At 40.2% G+C, this 21,754-nt stretch overlaps 1 protein-coding gene across 1 annotated transcript in view; it reads left to right on the forward strand.

Moving 5' to 3' along the window:
- The window catches only part of KIAA1244 (KIAA1244 ortholog), a 96,965-nt gene extending 79,127 nt beyond the window's left edge, over positions 1-17,838 (forward strand). Inside the window, exons 25-34 of the mRNA XM_009319146.1 lie at positions 2,290-2,393; positions 3,963-4,107; positions 6,767-6,895; positions 7,442-7,618; positions 8,218-8,332; positions 8,969-9,071; positions 9,678-9,809; positions 11,394-11,524; positions 15,258-16,488; positions 17,246-17,838. Coding sequence (XP_009317421.1) covers positions 2,290-2,393; positions 3,963-4,107; positions 6,767-6,895; positions 7,442-7,618; positions 8,218-8,332; positions 8,969-9,071; positions 9,678-9,809; positions 11,394-11,524; positions 15,258-16,488; positions 17,246-17,437 — 2,459 coding nt within the window. The 3' untranslated portion in view covers positions 17,438-17,838. The remainder of the gene's footprint in view (positions 1-2,289; positions 2,394-3,962; positions 4,108-6,766; positions 6,896-7,441; positions 7,619-8,217; positions 8,333-8,968; positions 9,072-9,677; positions 9,810-11,393; positions 11,525-15,257; positions 16,489-17,245) is intronic.
- Positions 17,839-21,754: the final 3,916 nt, after the last annotated feature.

Raw genomic sequence — 21,754 nt, forward strand, 5'->3', positions numbered from 1 at the left:
CTTCAGTGAGATTGTGAGCATTGCAACTAACAACACTGTCCCCATGATTAGTTTTTTTGTTGTGTTACTGAGGGCAGCGGACACCAGGCGTGGCAAGTCAAGGTGACCCTGCAGAGTAATTGTGGTGCTTCCAACACCATTTGCCTGTGTTCTGAAGTTTGGTGGTCATTCTCCCCCCACGTTCATGTTCCCTGGCTTGCCTTGATCGTTAGAATTTGATGCTTTTCATTGAACTGTGTGTGCTGGTTTTGGCTGGGATAGAGTTAATTTTCTTCACAGTAGCTAGTACGGGGCTATGTTCTGGATTTGTGCTGGAAACAGTGTTGATAATACAGGGATGTTTTAGTTTCTGCTGAGCAGTGCTTACACAGAGTCAGGGCCTTTTCTGCTTCTCACACCACCCCACCAGCGAGTAGGCTGGGGGTGCACAAGAGGTTGGGAGGGGACACAGCCGGGACAGCTGACCCCAACTGGCCAAAGGGACATTCCATATTCATCATATGGTGATATGACGTCATGCTCAGCATATAAAGCTGGGGGAAGAAGGAGGAAGGGAGGGACGTTCGGAGTGATGGCGTTTGTCTTCCCAAGTAACCGTTAGGTGTGATGGAGCCCTGCTTTCCTGGAGATGGCTGAACACCTGCCTGCCCATGGGAAGGAGTGAATGAATTCCTTGTTTTGCTTTGCTTGCGTGCGCAGCTTGTGCTTTACCTGTTAAACTGTCTTTATCTCAACCCACAAGTTTTCTCACTTTCACCCTTCTGATTCTCTCCCCCATCCCACTGCGGGGGGAGTGAGTGACACAACAGCCCTGAGTGGTAAAATGGGGCTTTTTTTTTTTTTATATATGTATATTAATTCACAGAGGTATCTAGGTCTGTAAGCGCCTCCCTTTGATTTAAATGAAGCATCTAACTGCAGCAGATCTAGTCTTTAATGTTACTCTTGTCTTAAGCTATTTCACCATTGATTTAAATGGGGGCAGAGTTCAGCTTGTGATGACAGACCGGAATTGTTAATTATTACTACAAAAGAGAAACAAATTTGCACGTCCAGTACCAGTAGAGGGAACTCGTGTTCCTTCTGGAGAACTTAAAAGCCTGTCTTACATTTCTTTAGGTTTCTTACATTCATGAGATAAGTCCCCTTTATGGTTACATGTCAAAAAGCAAGATCTTTTTTTGTATCATAGGTAGTAGGACTATGGGATACTTCAGTACTGAGCAATAGCAAATATACTACCATTTATGTGTGTTTTAACATAAAACTAAAGGATTCAAAATTCACTGGCTGACTTGGCTGATCTCGATAGTAGACAAGACTTTAAAATATATTATGGAGGAAATAGTTAAGGTCATAGAAAAAGCAAATAAATGTAGTGAAAGGAGAATACAGTAGGACTTAATAAAAGGATTTAATACTTATATTGTGGTTTTTATGAGAGGAATAGGTTTAAGGCAATAAAATGTTAATATATATATAGGCATTTAGTAAAGCTTCAGATTTGGCACTGAATGGGAAGTATTTGGCTAAACTGGAAAAATGGTTATGAGCCAAGTATTCTAGGGTGGGTAGAACATTGGCTGAGAGGAGAGGAAAACAGACTGTGCAGACAGGGAAAATGCTGGAGTGAATGGAGTTATGGAGGGAGGAGCTCTGCAACAGGATGCCTTAGAACTGATCTGCTTATTTAATACACTTAGTGAAGGTGACCTAAAAGTAGGAGTCTGCTGATGCCACAGAGTTAGTAATACCAGTGATATTGAGACACTAGAGCCTGAGGATATCATACAGTTCAAACTGTGAGACCTTGACACCTGAATTAGACAGCAGAAGGAAATATTGTAGCACAAAATATAAAATGGTGTATTTAAAGAGTAAATAAACTAAAAGGAAGAACTTGTGGTAGAAGAATTTTCGAGGGCACTGGGGTGCAAATGAATAGAAAAAAATGAGTATATTAGTTGAGCAAAGGTTGAATATGAACAAGTAATTCATACACCCATGGAAAAAAGTGGAATGGAGCCAATATGACAGATGACTATAAGGTATGATTATAAGAACTCCCAAAGGCTCTACTAAAGAGTTATTAAATAGGCATGTATAAGCTGTGACCAATATTACTGTATTGTTTGTATGAGAATCATTTGGTTGTCATCTAGTAAGATCAAACAAAGGATGTTTTCTGGATTCTATTTAGACATTAGGGCACAACTGAACGAAAAAGGAAAACTAATGCTACATTTGTTTCTCTTCTGTCCTTCCCAATGCTGCCTTTCCTGTCCCCAGGGGAAATAGATTGCAAGGAGATGGGTGACTGTGTGCCAGGATCAGGATCTGCATCTACAGACTTGTGCCTTCCCGCGCTTCATTACCTCAGGAGATGTTCTCAGGTACGATGAGCAATCTTATACAGGTACTAACCTGGCCTAGGAACAGTTCTAACCTCCAGGCTTTGCATCAATGGTTAGATGGTTTGCATGAACACAACAGAATCTGTGGTAAGCCTGATGGTAATAACCTGCACTGCCAGATGGAGAGTGGTGATCTGAAGGACTCTTATACTTTCTAGGCCAACTAATGGTGGGAAAACCGAGGAGATAAAAACACTCAGACCCAAGGAGCATGTGGGAAAATGTGAATGTTCAAAACCTAGTTGTAACATATTCAAAGCTACATTCATTCTTATTTAAACAGTTACTGTAAACAGTGTTGGGAATGAAAGAGGGGAAAAAAAAAAAAAAACCTTGAGAATTCTCAGATCTTAAGAGCAGCAACAGGTTACACCCTCTAGAATGCAGCAGCAGCTTATCTGTACCATGAAAATGTATCTGAAGCTCAGGGCAAATCTCTAACAAATTAAAATGTTGGTATGTTTCCTGTAATCTCCTTGCACACAGCACAGATTATTATCCAGGGTTATTAGGATGTTTTTTGTCTGATTTTATAATGTTGTTTGTATTTCCGTCGTACCAGCAGGTCTTTTTGTTGGACCCAGGCCATGTTTTTTCTGGGTACAATACAAATGCATAACAAAGGATATTACCATAGCTGAAAGGACTTAATATCTAGATTCAGAGATAACGGGTGGATTCAGTATACAGACTGAGAGGAGAAGGAAAGAATAAGGCAGCTCAGAATAATAAACAGCTGACATATCAAATTGTACTTGCTATCTTCTTCACCTAAAAAAAAATTAGTGAATATCTATGTGTATATCTACTGTATGTTCTATCTATACGCTATGTGCATCACATCACTCTTCCTCATCCTTACAAACCCCAGTCCACAGTGAGGCAGAAATATTTTCTCCTCTTTAAAAGAAGCAGCCATTTTTATCTTGTTGTAGCTTTTAACTTGCCAGTAGAAGAAAAACAGGAATGACTAAAAAGAAATCCTGTCTGTATATTGCAAATACATGGTTTACTTTAGAAAGGCCTGATAAAATACTGGTAGCATCCCAGCTATAGCACAATTCTGCAAAGTTTGTATTTGTTGTGTAATGCACAACCCAGGCAATGAAGCCCTGAAGTAAACCTGTACAGGTCCTTTTATCAGTATTTACTTAGTCCTTCAGAGCTCCAAAATGCTCTGTGTACAGCTAATGGAGCTTCTTAGGTCACAGGTGCAATCAGTAAGTAGTAACATTTGTCTTTCACAAATGGGGAGGGAGCACACTCCCTTCCCAAAAATGTGTTATTTAAATTGCTTTTCTCCCTCTCTTTCTCCCCCCGAGCCCTTGTCAATGAACAGAAGACTTCTGGCCTCTAGTTGTGTTTTTTGTTTACACTATTGCTGGATGAACAGAACAGATGCTGACATTATGCTGCTTTCATAGCTTCTATTTTTTTTTACATACCTGTGTTGTATGTGATAGCCTTTACAAACTTTCCCATATATATTTATCTTTTCTTCTCTTTTTCTTTCTCTCTCTCTCTCTCTCTCTCCTCCCTCCCACCCAGTTGTTAGCCAAAATCTATAAAATGCCCTTGAAACCCATCTTCCTCAGTGGCCGGATGGTTAACTTGCCCCGAAGAGTGCAGGAACAGTCAGCCAGCAGTGAGGACGGTATTGAGTGCATCCTTTCTGACTGTGATGACGACACTGGTAAGTGCATTGAAAGCAGTAAATGCGGAATTAATCAGTCGCTTCTTCCACACGTCACTGTAAATTTTGCGAACCGCTGAAAGCAAAAAGGAGGGGAAGAACTTCATAGTTTATCGTCTCCCTGTTGTCTGCACACACACGTGCGTACACAGAGCTTGGAAGTTCAGGTCATGTCACTTTCTTTATGTTAAAAGATACAGCTCATATATGAGAAAAATACAATATTATCTTGGGACAAGATAATAATATTTTAATTATCCTGATATTCATAATACAACCAGTATATATTTCTGAGAGCTAACACAAAAATACTTTCTAGACCACGCTGAAGTAAAGGAGTGAAAACCTTCTAAGGTTGGTGTTGGTAGGCCTGCCTTTAACAGAAAAAATACCGGTGTTGAGTTAGAGTTTAGAAAGATAAAGAATACTTGTTTAAATATGTTTCCAAACTTATGTCCTGTGGTCTGTTGAACTAAATGGTGTATTTCTAAAGTCCATAAAAAGCACCATGACCTCCAGAAAAACAAGCAGCATTTGTCTCCTGATTATTTGTGTGGCTTGTATGGGTTGTGGATTAATCAGGTGTTTGATGAACTAGATCTGTGTGGAGCCAAGCGGTAGAGGAATGCAGCCTTGCTGCTTCTGGACTCATGATGGCCCTTCGAAGCAGTACAGTCACTTTTGAATATCTGAACTACTGAGCTGTTCCAACCTGGCTGCCTCTGTGAAGAGCCAGCTCCAACCAGGCAGAAAGCAGGCTGACTCCAGTGCATTTCATTCACATGCCTCACCAGAATGACTCTTGGTACCTACTTTTATTTAGGCTCGTCCACCACATGGACTGTCCTGTTCCACTGCTACCCTGGATAAAGGAGAGAAAAGCTGCTCTCTGAAAAAAGCAAACCACAAGTCCTGGTTAAAAAAAAAAAAAGCCAAAACTTTTACTTTCTTCTTTCTGTGTTTGGTTTTTTCTTTTCTCTCTGGAAATTTTAGGATGTTCACCTGAGATGTGGGAGACCCAAGTCACTGAAGTCTCTGCTTTGAGTCAGGCTTGGGACTTGACCTAGGGTCTCCCCACCTCAGGTGAGCACCACTTGCCTACTGTTCTGAAGTGGCTCTGCCTATCAGTGTCTTGCTTGCTGTAAATAGAAATGCCACCCTGCAGCAAAGAAACCTTCTGATCTGGTTCTTGTCAGAGCTAAGCACTGAAACTTTCACCCAATTTTTATTTAGCTGGTAATGGTATTAGAACATTGCTAGGCAAACTGACTTTACAAAGACAGAAGACGGTGCTTCACCTGGCACTTTAGTGCTGAAAGTCAATATCAAGATGGAGCAAAATGTTTTAGCCTACTTTGCCATATGGTGGTGCAGTGTATTTTCATAGAGCATTTGATTTCATGCCAAACTTTTCAAGAGGGTGTTTCTAAAAGATACTCAGTTCTTCCAGATTTGAAGATACCCAGATTTTGTGCTGAGTGATTTGCGTTGTTTCCTTACCTAGAAATATCATTAAAGTCTATATGATTCCAAACAATGTTACCATATGTACTGCCCTGTGGAAGTGGTGTGAATAAATAATCAACCCAGTTAATAAGTAATGATTTCACTGTGTTTTCCTTGATTCTCAGGAAGACTTCTGCAGTCAGCAAACTCAGTGCATCTTAAACAAAGTTCCCTTGCAGCTTTTTTTATTGCTTTTGGAACATAATTAGCCAGCAAGCATCATGCAGTCACAGACTACATCAGCATGGCTACCAGTGGCAGAGAAGAAGGGCTTATTAGTGAACCAAAGTAAAATCCATTTTAGCCTAATAAACCCATAGCCTTGTAAGGAGACTTAACTCAAGAATAACGCTATACATTGCAGGAGCATTATGAGTGTAATATGCAGGATCCTTCTAGTCATTCATAATATCATGGGGAACTAGCAAGTACTTAAGTGATCTGTGAAAAATCAAAGGGCAGCAATTCCTAACCATCTTCAAAATTGTACTGAAAACTAGTTGTATCCCATAATCTTTTAGGGATACATGTTTGCTAATGTAGATATGAACTCACAGTACTACCTGTATCCTAACTGCTGTTCTGGTAGTTGTCCAGCTCTGCCATATCCACATTTAATGCTCTTCTATCTGTGACCTCCTAACTTCTGAAGATGACATGTGAGACAGCCTGATGATACTTCATGAGGCATTATTACTGTTCAGTTCTGGGTACCAAATAAAGACAGTTAAATTATGGCTAGTCACCTGAGGATCCTTACCTAAAAGCATAACCTAAATGGGTATGAACCATTCTGGGCAGCATTTGCAACGGTAGTGAGATATGTAAAATGTCCCATTAAAAAAAAACCCAAGGTTAAAGAGACTGGACTAGTGGGAGTAGTAAACTAAGAAAGAAGACCAGAACAAAATGTACGTGGAGGAGGAAGGATGGGACAAAACACAAACTTAATAAAAAGGGAAAGAAAAGGAGACCATCATTTCAAAAATTGATACTGCCCACAACCATTACACAGCAACAGTGAACATACAAGAACACATGATCTTTAAGTTAATTAATTTCTTAGCCTCCATCACTTTCTGAGGGCAAGTTCCACCTGTGGTCAATGCAGTATCTCACTCATGGCTTTTAATCTTTGTTTCCTTACTTGTAGGCCTTATCAATGTCTGGATTATTCTGCTGGAAGAATTAACAACTGCCATATCCAACTGTCCCCGTCAGCACCAGCCTCCTACTTTGGATCTGCTCTTTGAATTGCTGAGGGATGTTGCCAGGACACCTGGTAATGAAAGGGCTTGATAAAATGTGAGCTAGTAGAGCCCTGACCTGAAACTCTTAGAATCCTAAACCACTTCTGTAAAGTGTGTTACTCATGCTAGAGCTGCACAGAGGCATTCTCAAGTAGAAAGGGATTTTCTCAGAGCATGATCTGTTGTTCCAGTTAGTGCATTGTTCTATGTTGACAAAAGGCATCTTGTAAGAGTATGTTATACTTTTACATTTAATGCACAAAGAAAGAGGTGCAGTACTCTATTCATGTCCTAGCCACAGAAAACGTTTGCCTGGTGTCCAGGAAATGGAAAAAGAAAATTATATAGTCCTGTAGACCTGCTGGGAAAGACAGCAGGTAAACAGTTGGCTAAATGTTCGTATACTACCTCACAACTAGATCCAAAACTGCTTACCTCTATCATCCCACAAAAAACGTTTCAGAACCTGCTTTCTTTAGCACTGCCCCTGGCGTCAAGCTTGGAACAACTTAGCAAATTTACTGTGCATGTAGGCTTTGTAAGCAAAAATATACAACCATCATTGTGTTTATTTTAAGGCCCAGGATTTGGCATTTATGCAGTTGTACATCTTCTTCTTCCCACGATGTCTCTTTGGCTCCATCGCAGCCATGGTGACCATTCTTACTGGGATGTGGCATCTGCTAATTTCAAGCATGCCATTGGCCTTTCCTGTGAACTCGTAGTGGAGCACATTCAAAATTTCATACACTCAGGTATGTCATTGCACTGTGACATCTACTGACAGTCATCAGTGGCATGTTACCGAATAGCTACTTGGGGAGATGGTTTCATTGCTTTTTCGTTACTCAAGCATAAAATAAGAGGAAGAGGTTGAAAATTTCTCTTTGTTTGGGTTTGTTTTTCTTTCTTTATAGGGTTTAGAATTATGGAAAAAATTAACTGTAAGGGAAGTTAAGGACTTCCCCTTAAATAACTAGGGAAGTTATTTAGTCCAGCCTCCGCTCAGAGCAAGGCTATCTTCAAAATTAAATCATCACAGTCTATATTATACTTTCCAAAAGAAGATACTAAGACTTTGATCATAAAGAACTAGAATATTCAAAAACAGGATCTAATAGAATTTCTCCAGTACCACTTAAGCCCAGACATTTTATATTGTTGACATCAAAAGGACTGTTCTTATTTCAGTTTGACATGATGCATGTTTCAAAATTGAACTCTAGTGATACCTGCATAAAAAGATTTGGTTTTGCAAAGTCTCTGAATAGCAGTAAGTGTAGCAAGACTGTTTATCTCTAATTATAATGAAAAGGCAATGATGTTAAAACCAGTCTGTGTCTTTGTCTTATAGATATTGGTTATGAAAATATGATCAATACTATGCTGAAAGATCTTTTCAAGTTGCTGGTAGCCTGTGTAGCAGAACCAACAGAAATTATTTCCAGAGTTGGCTGCTCTTGTATCAGGTAACACAGTCTATTTACTCTGTTAGCATATTCTAAAAAAAGATGTCTTTATATCTTTGAAGAACTTGTGGACTGATTAAGTTAGCTAACATCTCGAAAGAAGTCTACAATCTATCTATCTCTTGTTATTTGAATAATGAATTTTAGACTTACTAACCTTTTCTTGCTGTTTTCTGTCTGCTTCAGAACCTGTGATTTTAGGCATTGCTATGTGTATCATTCCCATAAAAAGCACTTGTACATTACTTATATGCAGTTAGTCAATAATTAGTCCTTAGGAAAAATAATCAAGGGTCTTTCTGTTGGAATTCACAGGTCTTCAGAGGTAATTAATACCTTTCACAGTCTTCAGGTTATTACAGTCATAATCAAAATAAGCACTACATTATATACTTAGACAACATGTGGTTCTTATCCTGGCATGATGACTACTTAAAGAGGAAAAGCAAAGGAAAAAAAAAAAAGTCAAAACTACAGTGTAATTACAAAATAGGTCAGGGTAACAGCTGAGGAGATTCGATATCATTAGCTAGCTACTGAGTAGGCCTTTTGTTCTGTTTTCAACCTTCTCCCATTAGAAGCAAGAATTGTCTAGTTCCTTCTTGAACATGGTAACGTTTTCCTGTGTCCTTGCAGGTATGTGTTAGTGACAGCAGGGCCTGTTTTTACTGAAGAGATGTGGAGGCTTGCGTGTTGTGCCCTGCAGGATGCGTTCTCTGCCACGCTGGAGCCAGTAAAGGTAAACTGCCTTTTTGCTGAGAGTCAAAATGTAATCACACTAGTTATAGACTCACTAACTTTTGACAGGTCGCTTTTCCTTTTTCAGAAAAGTTTTTGGGTACAGAGCCAAGAAAAGAAGCGTAAGGATTATGTGGTAGCTTTTGTAATTTTGTCAATTCATTCACAATGAAAGGTGTTGGATCAACAATGGAGATTGAAATCAGTTTTTCTAAACATGTGCAGACAACACTAGTCACTAATAGTCCAGACTTACTTTAAATTGCCTTGCCAGTATGAAATCAGAGAGTTTAGTAGGTGAAAACTTAACTTTTGATCTATTTCTTCCTCTGGATTGGCTAAAACTAGACAGAAGACAAAGCTGCTTTCTTGATCCTGTAGCTGCATGCTCCATATAGATTATTTCTCAACTCACTATCTTTCTTGTAACAAAAAAATCCTCATCACAGGCCAGACTACATAAGGAGTTCTAATGCCAGGTGACCGGCTGATGCTAATGGGACAAATCACTCTGAATCTTGTATTACACTTGAACAGGCTGGACAGCGCTACAGTCACTGGCTTCATTTGACGCACAGTGAAAGTCTGATGTTGTGTCTCTCTGTAGAACCTGTTGGGCTATTTCCACAGTGGTTCTGAAAGCTTTAGTGGAGATGCCTGTGAAGTGAAGGTGGCAGCCCCCTCCCTCTCGCCAAGTGCTGAAGCTGAATACTGGAGAATCAGAGCCATGGCACAACAGGTACTCACTGACATTTCAAGGGAAGTCAGAGAACCTTTTAAACTTGGAGCTTTTCCTTCTGAAAGTACATCTTTACCACCTCCTTCCTCACAAGCCCTATGGGCAAAGACTTCCTCATTGCCAGGCTAACATTTATTTGTCTGACAGTAGTATTGAGAAAAGATAGCAAAAACTAGAAAAAAAAACTTAAAACTGTGCGCCTGTAAGTAGGAATTAGGAATGCCTAGAGTGGGGGAAGATGCATAGGTACCTGAGGAGGACTGATGATGAGCCTATTGTGTAATGTATCTTTAAAAAAGGCAACCCTAGCATATGTCAGTGGAAATGTTTCTGATAGAGAAAAGGAAATAGTAGTGGCACTATGAATTCTCATCTAGAATGTCATATATATTTTTAATTAGTCTGTTAAAGAATAATAATTTCAAAAGGCAAAAAATGCACTAGAACAGAGACTGTGATATGAAACTAGCAAAACAAGATTTGTTCAACCTATCAAAGCAGAGTTTGAAGAGGAATGCAGATTTTTTTCTCTATAAATACCTGGGTATAGATTGCAGAGAAGAAAGAGTTACTGAGAACTAGAGGATAATGCTGACATTTAACAAATGATTTAAAACTCACCACTAACTCCTGATCAGCAGAGCAAGCTTGGAGACAACCTTCTCGGGGTCCTTTTGACTACAATGGAGGTTATTCATTTTATGAAAGTGGTTACATGAAACAAGTTCCTGGAAATACAGCAGACTGAACTTAATGACCTGCAGGGTACCACAACACTGTAAATACTGTATGACAGTTTCAGCATGGGAAAGCAGCTGGATTAAAAGAGCCAACAGATGTTTGGTGTCAGTTTCTGACTTGATTAATCATACCCTGACGCTGCTTGAAAATCTGCGATGCACAGACCAGGATTTGTGATCACAAATAATGTGGCAGTGGCAGACTTTGAATAGAAAAAATGTTTTAAATTAAATTTTAAAGATGCAGAACTCAAGAAAACAGAGAATGTGGCATTTATACTTTTCTTGTAGACACTATCAGTGGCACTCCCTGAGTCCTCAGTGAGGATTTGACACAACTACTAAGCTACAAAACAAAGCTACAGCAACTGAGAGTTATTTCCCCATTTCCCACGCAAAGAATTGCAGGTTAGGTGTCTGTTGTGTCTTCATGGCTGAAAATAACCCTTCCAACAACCAACCTTTCTAGGTACAACAGACTAACTATGCAAACAGACCCTTGTCTCCACTATACATGATATTTTCTGATAGTAGTATACAGACAGCAGAAAGCTTGTTTTGGTATTTGATATTATGCCTTATACAAGTTCAAAAAAAAAGATGTCTGTCCTTTGCCTTGTGCTCTGCTGGGTGTCTGGAGGTAGCCCATGGCTCTGAGGCTGTTTTACCAAAGCAGCATGCTCCAGGGAAGGTCTGCCTGGGGGCGATACCTTGCATTCTCTCCATCGCTGTAAAATGTCATCATAACAGATCTTTCACAATGCAGGAAATCCTATTCTCAGGCCCCCCAGTGACCCAGTGCAAGTGCTAAACTGATTGTTTTATGTAACTTGTTGTTTTCTAGGTCTTCATGCTGGAGACTCAGTGCTCCCCAAAGACCCCTAGCAACAAGGAAGGGTTTGAACATGCCCAGTCGTGCGTGCTCATCATTGACCTGCCACCAGATAAGAAACCAAATGGGCATACCCAGAGAAGGTAAAATATCTTCTCGGGAAAATACCGTGTCATTAAAAGCAAGATAAAAATATTGTCAGGCTGGCAGAGATGTGAACAGAGCCTGGCAAACCATGCCTCTCCGTAGGTCTCATCAAAAAAATGAAGTACGCCGATCAAATGAAAATTCGGTTTTGTGACACAGGAGACAATAGTTTACTACTATCTGCTCTCCAAATGTTCCCATGATCATACACTGCTGAGCAGACATGTGCAAGAGCTGTTACAGTTATAGACAAGCCTGTGTCAGGGTCTATAATGTGGCCCTTAGAAAGCTAAATAAGGAAAGCGCTTCTAATAGATAGTAAAAATGGGTAGGTTACAAATACCTGAAGGATACATAAGGTCACACAAAACTTTCAAGTAGAGGAAATGCAGATTAAATTAAGAAAAGAATTCTCATAGGAAATACTAGGAAAATCTTTCCAATGTTGAGATTTTTTTCTCTAAGAAGTAGAGTTAAAAATAGCAGTTTGAAGAAAGCTTTGGAAGTACTGTTATGTTTGTAATGATATATGTTTGCAAATTAAATAATGTCTGCTTCACTAATGGTCTTTTAAATTCAGTATTACTGGATTAAGAAGGTAGAAAAAGTTACTGGATAAACTGGAGCAGTATAAATTGAAGAGACCACATCCAAAGCTGCGGAACTGTCAACATATTGATCTAGGGAATGTTGGTTTTGCTTGGGACTTTATTTTTGTGGAAGTTACCACCTCAGAAACTCATGCATTTGCATGACAATCTGATCCTGTCAAAGAATATTTCTTTTTGCTTGCACTCAGTTGTTTAAACAACTGCTGTAACATCAACAGGGCCAAGAATCAGAATTCTGCATTCAGGGTTTGTGTTTGTATTGCAAGGTATGTAGTACATGACATGAAATTGTCTTTTACTAGATACCAAACCTGCTTCTGTACCACTTCAGGCATTCTCATTCAAAACTAAACTATTGCTTGCAACAAGGAGCCAGAATATGATGGTCCTTCTTTGGATGGACAGGAGGAAAGACCTTGCAAGAAGTCTCTATTCTTACACAGATTGCCCCAAGAGCAGGCGCTCTGTTGCCTCGCCTTCAGAGAACAGGGCCCTGCACAGAGACGAAGAAAGGTTGAGATCACAGTCTGAACCCTTCCTTCGTGGTGGGAAAATATCTGCTTTATCCAAAGGTTTGCAGATCATTCTTCTTGTTATAATGAAGGCAAAGCAAAAGACTGGAGTACTCCCCTCTCATGGCACATAAGGCCATGCAATCTAACAGGCTGCGTTCGTAAAGGTAGCGTGGGTCTTGCTTGTCTTTAAACAAATAAATAAATAAAGCTTGCAATTAATACAAACTCTGAATGCTCTCACACTGCGCTTTGTCTAAACAACTGCAAAAAGTGTATATGCCGATAGGCAACTGTTACCCCAGCAATGCTCATTTTTCATCAAAACAGGGCTCAAAAGTTGACTGTGCCACTGTTTTTCATATTATTTGCTACAGCAGTGCAGTAATATGCCAGTCTTGCATGCTAGTGACTGTGGCCTTTCAAAAGTTTTACTTTAACCTTAGTGGGGTTTCTCTTCTCCCTTTTTGCTTTTGTTTCCTTAATGCTGCATCGTTTCACAGGAAGCTGGGGTAAGGGAGCTTTTCTTCTTCCTAAAAAGTAATAATGTATTTCAGTTCAAAACTTTGGGCAGAATAAGAAAATACTATCCTTAACCAGCTTTGGCATTGTGTGTTTTCACCTATAGCTCTGTTCTAGTTTCTTTTGGAATTGAGTAGTACTTTAAACTGTCCTTGGAAATTGACTTTTTGGCTATTACAAGGAAAAGCAGGTCTCCATTCTGATCCTGCTTTTGAAACAGGATTAGTCTATTGAAATCAATGCAAGCACTCATTTAACTTTATACATGCTCTTAAGAGCTTTTCTGAGTCAGAGCCTCTAATGATTTTTCAGCGGAAAACTACTTCCCCATAAAGAGCTCCAATATATGTATTAATCATTAAGATTTTAGCACTGTCAGATAATAAGACTATTAAATTTTACTGATGTATTGGCACTGGCAGCTGTGTCATGGTAAGTGAACTGACATAGGTAAATTAACCCTAGAAGCACAGTTTTGTCTGACCTATAGCTTCTACATGGCCCAGCATATGGTAGTCTCTCAAAAGTCTCAGGACTTTTTTTTTTTTTTTTTTAAATCAGGACCATTTCTGTGCTTTTGTAAGTCAATTAACATAAGGCAAGATTCTGAGAGTTAAAATATATGTTTTTCTGGATTTTTTTTAAGTGTTGCATTCTCAAAACTGAGTTTTGATATGATTTCTCAAAAAAACCCACAGACTTTTTGTTTTGGTATTTTGAAATCACTTTTAAAAAATTGTTTAATGAAAGTAGAATATTTTTTGCAACAAAAAAATAAAAGGTCTACAACTGAACATCTCATGTTACATGAAGATTCACTTTGACTTAGACCTAAAACTTCAGTATTGCAAGCAAACTGAAAAATCTCTTCCTTACTAGGTAGCAGTGGTAATTAAAATGTGACCCATCATAGTTCCCTAAATCAAAACAAGTATTATTATGTGTACCAGAGCATCAGCTCCATTTAAAACATTGCCACTGTAATCTTATGCAAAGACTTTTTTTTAAATGCCTTAAGAAAGGTTTCACAGTTTATAATTTTAAATCCATGAGATACCAAACAACAATTCTGTCCCACCCCTTCTTCCTAGCTTCCCTTGCCCGTGAGCCTCTCAATCTTATTTACTAGTGAACGACCTGAAAACTTTGGCTGGGGGAATTTGCCATTCCTGGGTTCCCTGTGCAAATCAAAAATCAGTGAGATCTAGAACAACTCACAGCATCTCTCTAACAGGAGCACAGCTAACAATCACCCAGTATTACATGTGAGAAACAGGGTTAGGAATAGATATTTCCATGGTAGGCTCTCAGTGTTCAAGTTGAAGTCTTAAGAGCAAATAGTGAAATGTGCCTTCAGCAAGACTTAAGCTTCTTTGCATGCTCCATTGCACTGCTGATGTTTCTGTAGAAGTTTTTTTGTTGGTTGGTTGGTTGGCTCTTTGTGTTTTATTTTTAACAAGTACTCCTGGCATTAGTGGAGATCAAAACTGAGTGGTAAACTAGTTTTGGCCTCAATTTGTCATGGCAAAGTTAAGGTTGGCTGAAATGCCAGTGGAAGAATTTTAAGGATATTTCAACTTAGGCAAAGTTCAGCAACAAAAATAGAAAGTAGTCAGGGATCGGTGGCAGAAGTGCTGCATAACTTGTGTGTTAACAAATTCCTCAGTTATAGCAGGCTGAAATATTGAGAGTACTTGCAGCTGCCGTGAAATTGAAACACAGAATATTTAATCCCTCAGTGTTAGACATCTCTGGAGAAAAGGACAAAAATTATAATAGAGCTTTGTTTTAATACCACCTCTGCACAAGTGCAGTTAGTGTGCTTGCTGTGGACGGTTATTTTTCTTAACCAATGTAAGTGTCTTCCCTTCTAGGAAAGTATTTGAAAGAGTAGGTGAAAGACCATTCTAGACAACTTTATCTTCTTCCACTTTTTTGTAACGAGGCTCTGAAAAATTGGCCTTTCATTTGCATCTTTCATGTTAGATTCTAAAATATGAAGTATTCCTGTACTTCTAGTAAAAGCACAATGCACCATTTTAATTTTATTTTATTTTTTTCCTTCCCATGCTTGGTTTACCAAGTATTCCTTTCAGGACGATAGTGGTGAGCTTGCTGTCCCACCAAGTACTGCTCCAGAATTTATATGACATCTTACTGGAAGAATTTGTGAAAGGCCCTTCTAACTTGGAGGAGAAAATGACAATACAAGTACCAGAAAACAAGTTGGCTGGTTTCCTCAGGTACATCTCCATGCAAAACCTGGCTGTCATCTTTGACTTACTGCTGGACTCCTACAGAACAGCCAGAGAGTTTGACACCAGACCTGGGTTGAAGTGTTTGCTGAAAAAAGTGTCTGGCATTAGTGGAGCTGCCAACTTGTATCGCCAGTCAGCAATGAGCTTCAACATCTACTTCCATGCTTTGGTTTGTGCAATCCTGACAAACCAGGAGAACATTACTGCAGAGCAAGTGAAGAAGATCCTCTTTGAAGATGATGAGAGAAGCACAGACTCGTCACAGCAGTGTTCTTCAGAAGATGAAGACATTTTTGAAGAAACCGCCCAGGTCAGTCCCCCACGAGGGAAGGAGAAGAGACAGTGGAGGGCTCGAATACCATCTCTGAGTGTACAGCCTGTCAGCAATGCAGACTGGGGATGGCTAATCAAGCGGCTTCATAAGCTCTGTATGGAACTGTGCAACAACTATATTCAGATGCATCTGGACCTGGAGAATAATGTAGAGGAGCCTCCAGTGTTCAAAGGCGACCCTTTCTTCATTTTACCATCCTTTCACTCAGAAACCTCCACCCCATCAACCGGAGGGCAATCTGGGAAGGACACACCATCGGAAGATGACCGGAGTCAAATCAGGGACCAACTGGGAGACAGCCTGACACCGCGAGGAGGGAGTGGAGAAATGTTGCTGCTACCTCCACCTCTAAGTCCTAAACCAGAGAAAAAAGAGCAAACCAGGAAAAAAGAATGGTGGGAGAGTGCTGGCAACAAGATCTACACCATAGCCACTGACAAAACTATCTCCAAGCTCATGACAGAATACAAGAAGAGAAAGCAGCAACAGGCCATGACATCCTTCACCAAAGAGGTCAAAGTGGAAAAGAAAGGGGAGCTCCTGGGCTCAAGGGGGCCAGACTCGCCCATACTCCAGCGGCCACAACATCTTATAGATCAAGGTCAAATGAGGCATTCATTCAGTGCTGGTCCAGAGATCCTGAGACAAGAGAAGAGACCACGCTCAGGCTCCACAGTCAGTTCCCTGAATATATCTGTTAGGGATGCTGAGGCCCAGATACAGGTAGGACATACTTGTAGAATGCTAATAATAATAGCAATAATTAAAAAGATACCTATAAATATTTTTTTCTATGGCTTTTATTATAATGATTATACTCTCTTCATTAAATGTGTTTGTTACATAAAGAAGTCATCATGATGAAGACTGAATATTTCAGCAGCTGGCGCTGACAAAAACCTGATTCTGTCCTATCAAAAGAAAATCGGTGGAAGTGTTATCAGGCCATATACTAGTACAGCTTTCAAGAGAGCTTCTGTGACTGGGGCCAAAGCTGCACTTAGTCCTAAGAACTAACAGCCTACGATGAACTCATTGGTTACTGCTAAGGCCTCTAGCCCACTGAAGGGCTTTTGAAAATGTGATGCTTCTTGTCAGTATGCTTTTGTACTTAAGAAGATTCTTTTTGTTAGTTCCACAGCAGAAATAGTGGGCTCTGTTGCTAAACATGCCGCTTGCATGTCCAAGTGAACAAATCAGTGAAAGCATCAAACTTGAAAGTCTTTGTTCACTGTGGGATGAAATAAAAAGTGATGAAGGGTGAGCATGATACCTGCAATACAAAGTCAAACAATGACTTACAGTACTGAATGTGAATTAGGAAGACACAGTGAACATTAAATGAATATGCTGGCATTACTCAGTCCTCTTCATGAGGCTGCAACCACCAGATATCTTGTTTTCTGCCTCAGTCGATGGGCTCATCTATTTAGAAAGGTCTTCTAAAGAGTATCCAATTTTGTATCCAATTTGTTTGTAGGCATGGACCAACATGGTGCTGACAGTTCTCAACCAGATTCAGGCCCTGCCAGACCAAACTTTCACAGCCCTGCAGCCAGCGGTGTTCCCCTGTATCAGCCAGCTGACTTGCCACGTGACAGACATCCGTGTCCGCCAGGCAGTACGGGAGTGGCTGGGAAGAGTGGGCCGAGTTTACGATATCATCATTTAAACCTAGCTGTGCTCTGTTGCAAAGGGGAGAAGACATCCAAGGTATACAGCAGAGAAGTATTTGGGGTTCATTAAATGCCTGTTTGTTGGTGATAAATTAAGAAACACTGAGCTTGTCGATGTATATCCTCTATCCGCTTGAGACTGTGTCCCCCTCACTCACACTAGCAAAGGAGGCAAAGCGTGAGTGTGTCCAGGGGGGGTCTGGCATGGCCCCAGGATCCAGAAACTGCCAGTAAATCAGGCTAGTACCTAAAGGGGTGATACATTTCAGTAGCCTTGATCTTAATTCAAATTTGCAACAGTGGGAGCCACATGAAACTGCAGCTTAACTTCCACACTTGCAATTAGCTGTGAACGCAACTGTCATCTGGATGTCAAACCAGGCCCGTAAGCCTATGTAACTTTAAAAAAAAAAAAAAAAAAAAAACAAAAAAAAAGGGGGAATGTCAAACCAGGCCCAAAAGCCTATGTAAATTTAAAAAAAAAAAAAAAAAAAAAAGTCAGCAAAAAGGTGGGGCTATAGGACAAGTAAAAAAGGTGACACTTGTTTAGGGTAACTTTTTTCCCTTCTGAAATCAGCATGAGAGAGGAAAGGCAAATAAAGATTATTGTAGTAACTATATGCCTCACTCACTAGAGAAAGTGGAAATTTATTTTGCTCTCAGAAGAGCCTTTGAAGTCTGGTCACATTTGGGGTAGCTAATAAGTGACTATTAAGGTATCCCAGGTCTAAAACTGGTGAACCAAGCACAGACTATTCATCCTTTCATTGCTTTTGTGGAGTATTGCTTGAAGAGAAATGGCACTGTCAAGCTGCCCTCTCTACAACGCTACCCTGGCTGCCTCTTCAGCTGTGCCTACAGCTGATCATTTTTCCACGTGTCTAATTCCCCCTAAGGGCAACAGGGAAGTTTGTTTTGCTGTTTCCAGTGAAGCTGGGGGGAAGACAGACCACAGAGCAAATACCAGCATGTGCCAATATCCAGCATTCAACTAAACAGAGTAGAGATAAAGTGTTCCAGTTTAAGCAACACTGCAGCTAAGTTAGCTTATGCTTCTACTGGAAACTCACATGTTCGCTTATATAGAGCTGCCGTAGCCAGGAACACCCTTATCGCCTATGTTAAACTTAGCCTATCACTCCACATTGAGCTGAATCAAGAGGGAGAACAGTCTGAAAGGAAAGTATCTTTCCTGTTTCTCTCCCATTTCTTGTCTGCTGCTGTAAATAGAAGGGGGCAGATCCTCACGGAGGTGCGTCCCCCTCTGTGCAGCACTCCTATAGCGACTACTACAATTTGCTGATATTATTAAGGGGTGGGAGAAGGGGAAGGGTTGACTATTGTATTGTCAACTACATATGTGATGCTATTCACACTAGACACAGCAAAGGGTTACCTTGCTGCACAAATTATGTCACAGCCCCTGGGACATTCCATCGCGTACTCCCATACTACATAATTTGTTGATTAGAAGTTGAAATAATTTTTTGAAAATAAGTTGATTTTAATCTTGGGTGACCCCTTAATGGTATTCTCCCAAGGCTTTTAAAATGTGCACACCAACTAAATATACAGCTTCAGTCCCTGCTCCAAAGCATCCTCAAAATGGCATCTCTTTATATCAGGCCTGGGTTTTGCACAGCTTTTAGCATCTTAAACCTAGGAAAACGGAGGGAGCCAGGAGGCTCCACTGAACAGCCATCACACAAGCTATTTGTTTACAAAGAGTCTGCCACTGTCCTCCTGCCTTTTCCCTCCATTGCCCACTTCCCATTTGTCACCTGCTAGACTTGTGCAGGGAGTATTTGTCCCATAACTTTCTGTAGTGTCAGTCACACCGTTTCCCTTTCCCTTTCTTTCAAAATTTCCCTTTGCTAAATTGTTTCAAGGACATAAAAATTCCTTAAAAACAACTCTTTTTTGCCACCTACATTGACTTTATAAATGAGGAATTTAACAATTTTATCAATTGTCAATTTTCCCCCAACAGTTCTAATACTTTGGGGACAGCTGAGATTAGTCCGTGGTATATGGGAGAGTAGTGGCATGGTTTGATTTCTGTTGCTATGTCTTTCTTACACATCATTAGGTAGAGTAAAAGGATGGTTATATTTTTTGTTGAAGTTTTTATTGGGCATTTATACAGAACTGCTTTTAAAGCAGTACATTAATTAGGCAACAACGGAAATCAGAATAATAAACTGTATACAAAACACCCAACTCTACTGTTTTTCATTATATATGCATTGAATGGATGCAGATCCAATCTAAAACTAAAGCAAATCCCTAAATTATGCTGGAGAAGTAAGATTGATAGCAGTACCAACGGAATCACTCAGGACTCCAGAAGAGGGCCTAGTATCTCGGAAACACTGTGGTTATGTGTTGTGGTTGCAATAGAAAAATCCTTCTGTAAAACAGAAGGAAAAGCTCTGGCATGGACAATACCACCACCCACACCACTCCCCTCAAGCCCATGAACACAGCATAGCTTAGTGTTATTTGATTAGCCACCATCTTGACCCAAAATGCCATTTCATTTCAACTTTTTACGCTACAAATACCATACTGGAAATGACTAGGAGTAAATTTGCTGTATGGCTGTTGCCCTATTTTAAACTTTGCCCTCCAAATTATGCACTAAGTGCCCATTGTCACCCTCAGTGCCTCTGCGCATTAACACCCCTCCGTAAGAGGTCATGAGTAACTTTAAGTAATTCCAAAAATGTAATTTAAAAGGATTGGGGTGGGGGTAAAGGAATCCTTGAAGCAGCAGGCTTTACATAAGCAAAGTTTAGCATATGCTGCTCTTCCTTTTCCTTGTATGTAAAATGGTAAGCAGGTGAGGAGAGCAGGCCATGGCCACTTCAGGAACCATTAATCTGAGATGCAGAAGCTTTCTGATGCACCTCCAAAATATATATAAATAAAAGTTGAGTTGGTTCATCAGATTCTCAGCTATTTTTTTGCTAGTTTAGCCATAGACATCAGCAAGCCCCAAAGAAGTAATGACACTAAACATGCGAAGTCACCACTTCATAGACCTGTGCAGTCTGTTTCATGCATACTTTGGGCTTAAGGCTGCCAGCGTCCTACCTTCAGGCCTCACAAAGCAAGCTCTTAGCCCAAAGGAGGAGTCTGCCAGAACAGTCCCAGGAGACGGGCACCGCCACCAGCCTGTCCTAAGTTTCAGAAGGGGACTCCCCAACTCTGAACAGCCCAGTCATGTCCAGCTGTACCATGCTACAGCGGCTTTTCTGCTTTCCACTTGTGAGTGGGGAAGCACCTCAGCCAGTAGCACAAAGTAGCCCTTGTATCCACACATGTAGGTCTTTCTCACACAACCCATTCAAATGCTTACTTATAGCCCCATAACGTAATGCATGAGCTAACAGCAGCACATTACCAGCTTTACTATTGAATCAGAACATCTGAGCCTTGAAAAACCAGTCTGTGTATTGTAGCTGGAGCTTGCTCTTTCTCTTTGCTCTGGTTAATGACCACACTCTTCTCTTTTCTTGCACTTACTTACTTTTTTTGTCACATAAATTCTATAGGAGTTGGGTTTGATTTTTATTGAACTGCTGGCCAGTTATTTTTATTTAACTGAACTGCTTAAAAAAAAAAAAAAAAGGTGTGACGGTTTGGCATCCTTCTCAGGTACCAGAGCTGCACCTCTGCTGCCTTTGCCTAGTTCACACCACCCTCCTCAGGGCCACCACAGCAATCAGAGGCAACAACATCTCATTTTAAAATCTTGCAGGCAGCCACTAACAGAGAAAGTTGCTGTTGGCCAGCATCAACTACCTTTACTCACATGGAATAGCTCGTCACCATGCAAATATTTAAAGCTGAAAAAAAGCAGCATACTCGTCAGGGAAGTGCTACTTTTCTTGTATAACAGGAGCAGGGTCTTACCCCAATTGGTATGGTTTCAGGCCATTGCATATGTTTGCACTTTATTCTGTAGGGTGAATATATGCAGATATATGAGATGATTGATGTGTTTATGTATAGATTCCTGTAGCTCCAGTCACTGTCATACTCGGAGCATTCTGCATATTTACAGACCAATATCCACATTAGTAGTATGTTTATCATGCTCTCTGAATATTTGTGTCACATCAGCAATGGTGGACACATTTGTTCCGGTAACTTCCCCACAGTAGCCTCTTCTGAGCGCTCAGCAGCCATAGAATTACCACTGCTATCTCTTGGTTAACATGCTTTCATGTCTTTAAGACGTTAAAATACAGATTTAATACTCTCCTAGGGATAAACACTCACTTGAGAATAACTGACTTAATTTAGCA

The sequence above is a fragment of the Pygoscelis adeliae genome, unplaced genomic scaffold, assembly GCF_000699105.1.
Source record: "Pygoscelis adeliae isolate BGI_AS28 unplaced genomic scaffold, ASM69910v1 Scaffold172, whole genome shotgun sequence".
Classification (NCBI taxonomy): Eukaryota; Metazoa; Chordata; class Aves; order Sphenisciformes; family Spheniscidae; genus Pygoscelis; species Pygoscelis adeliae.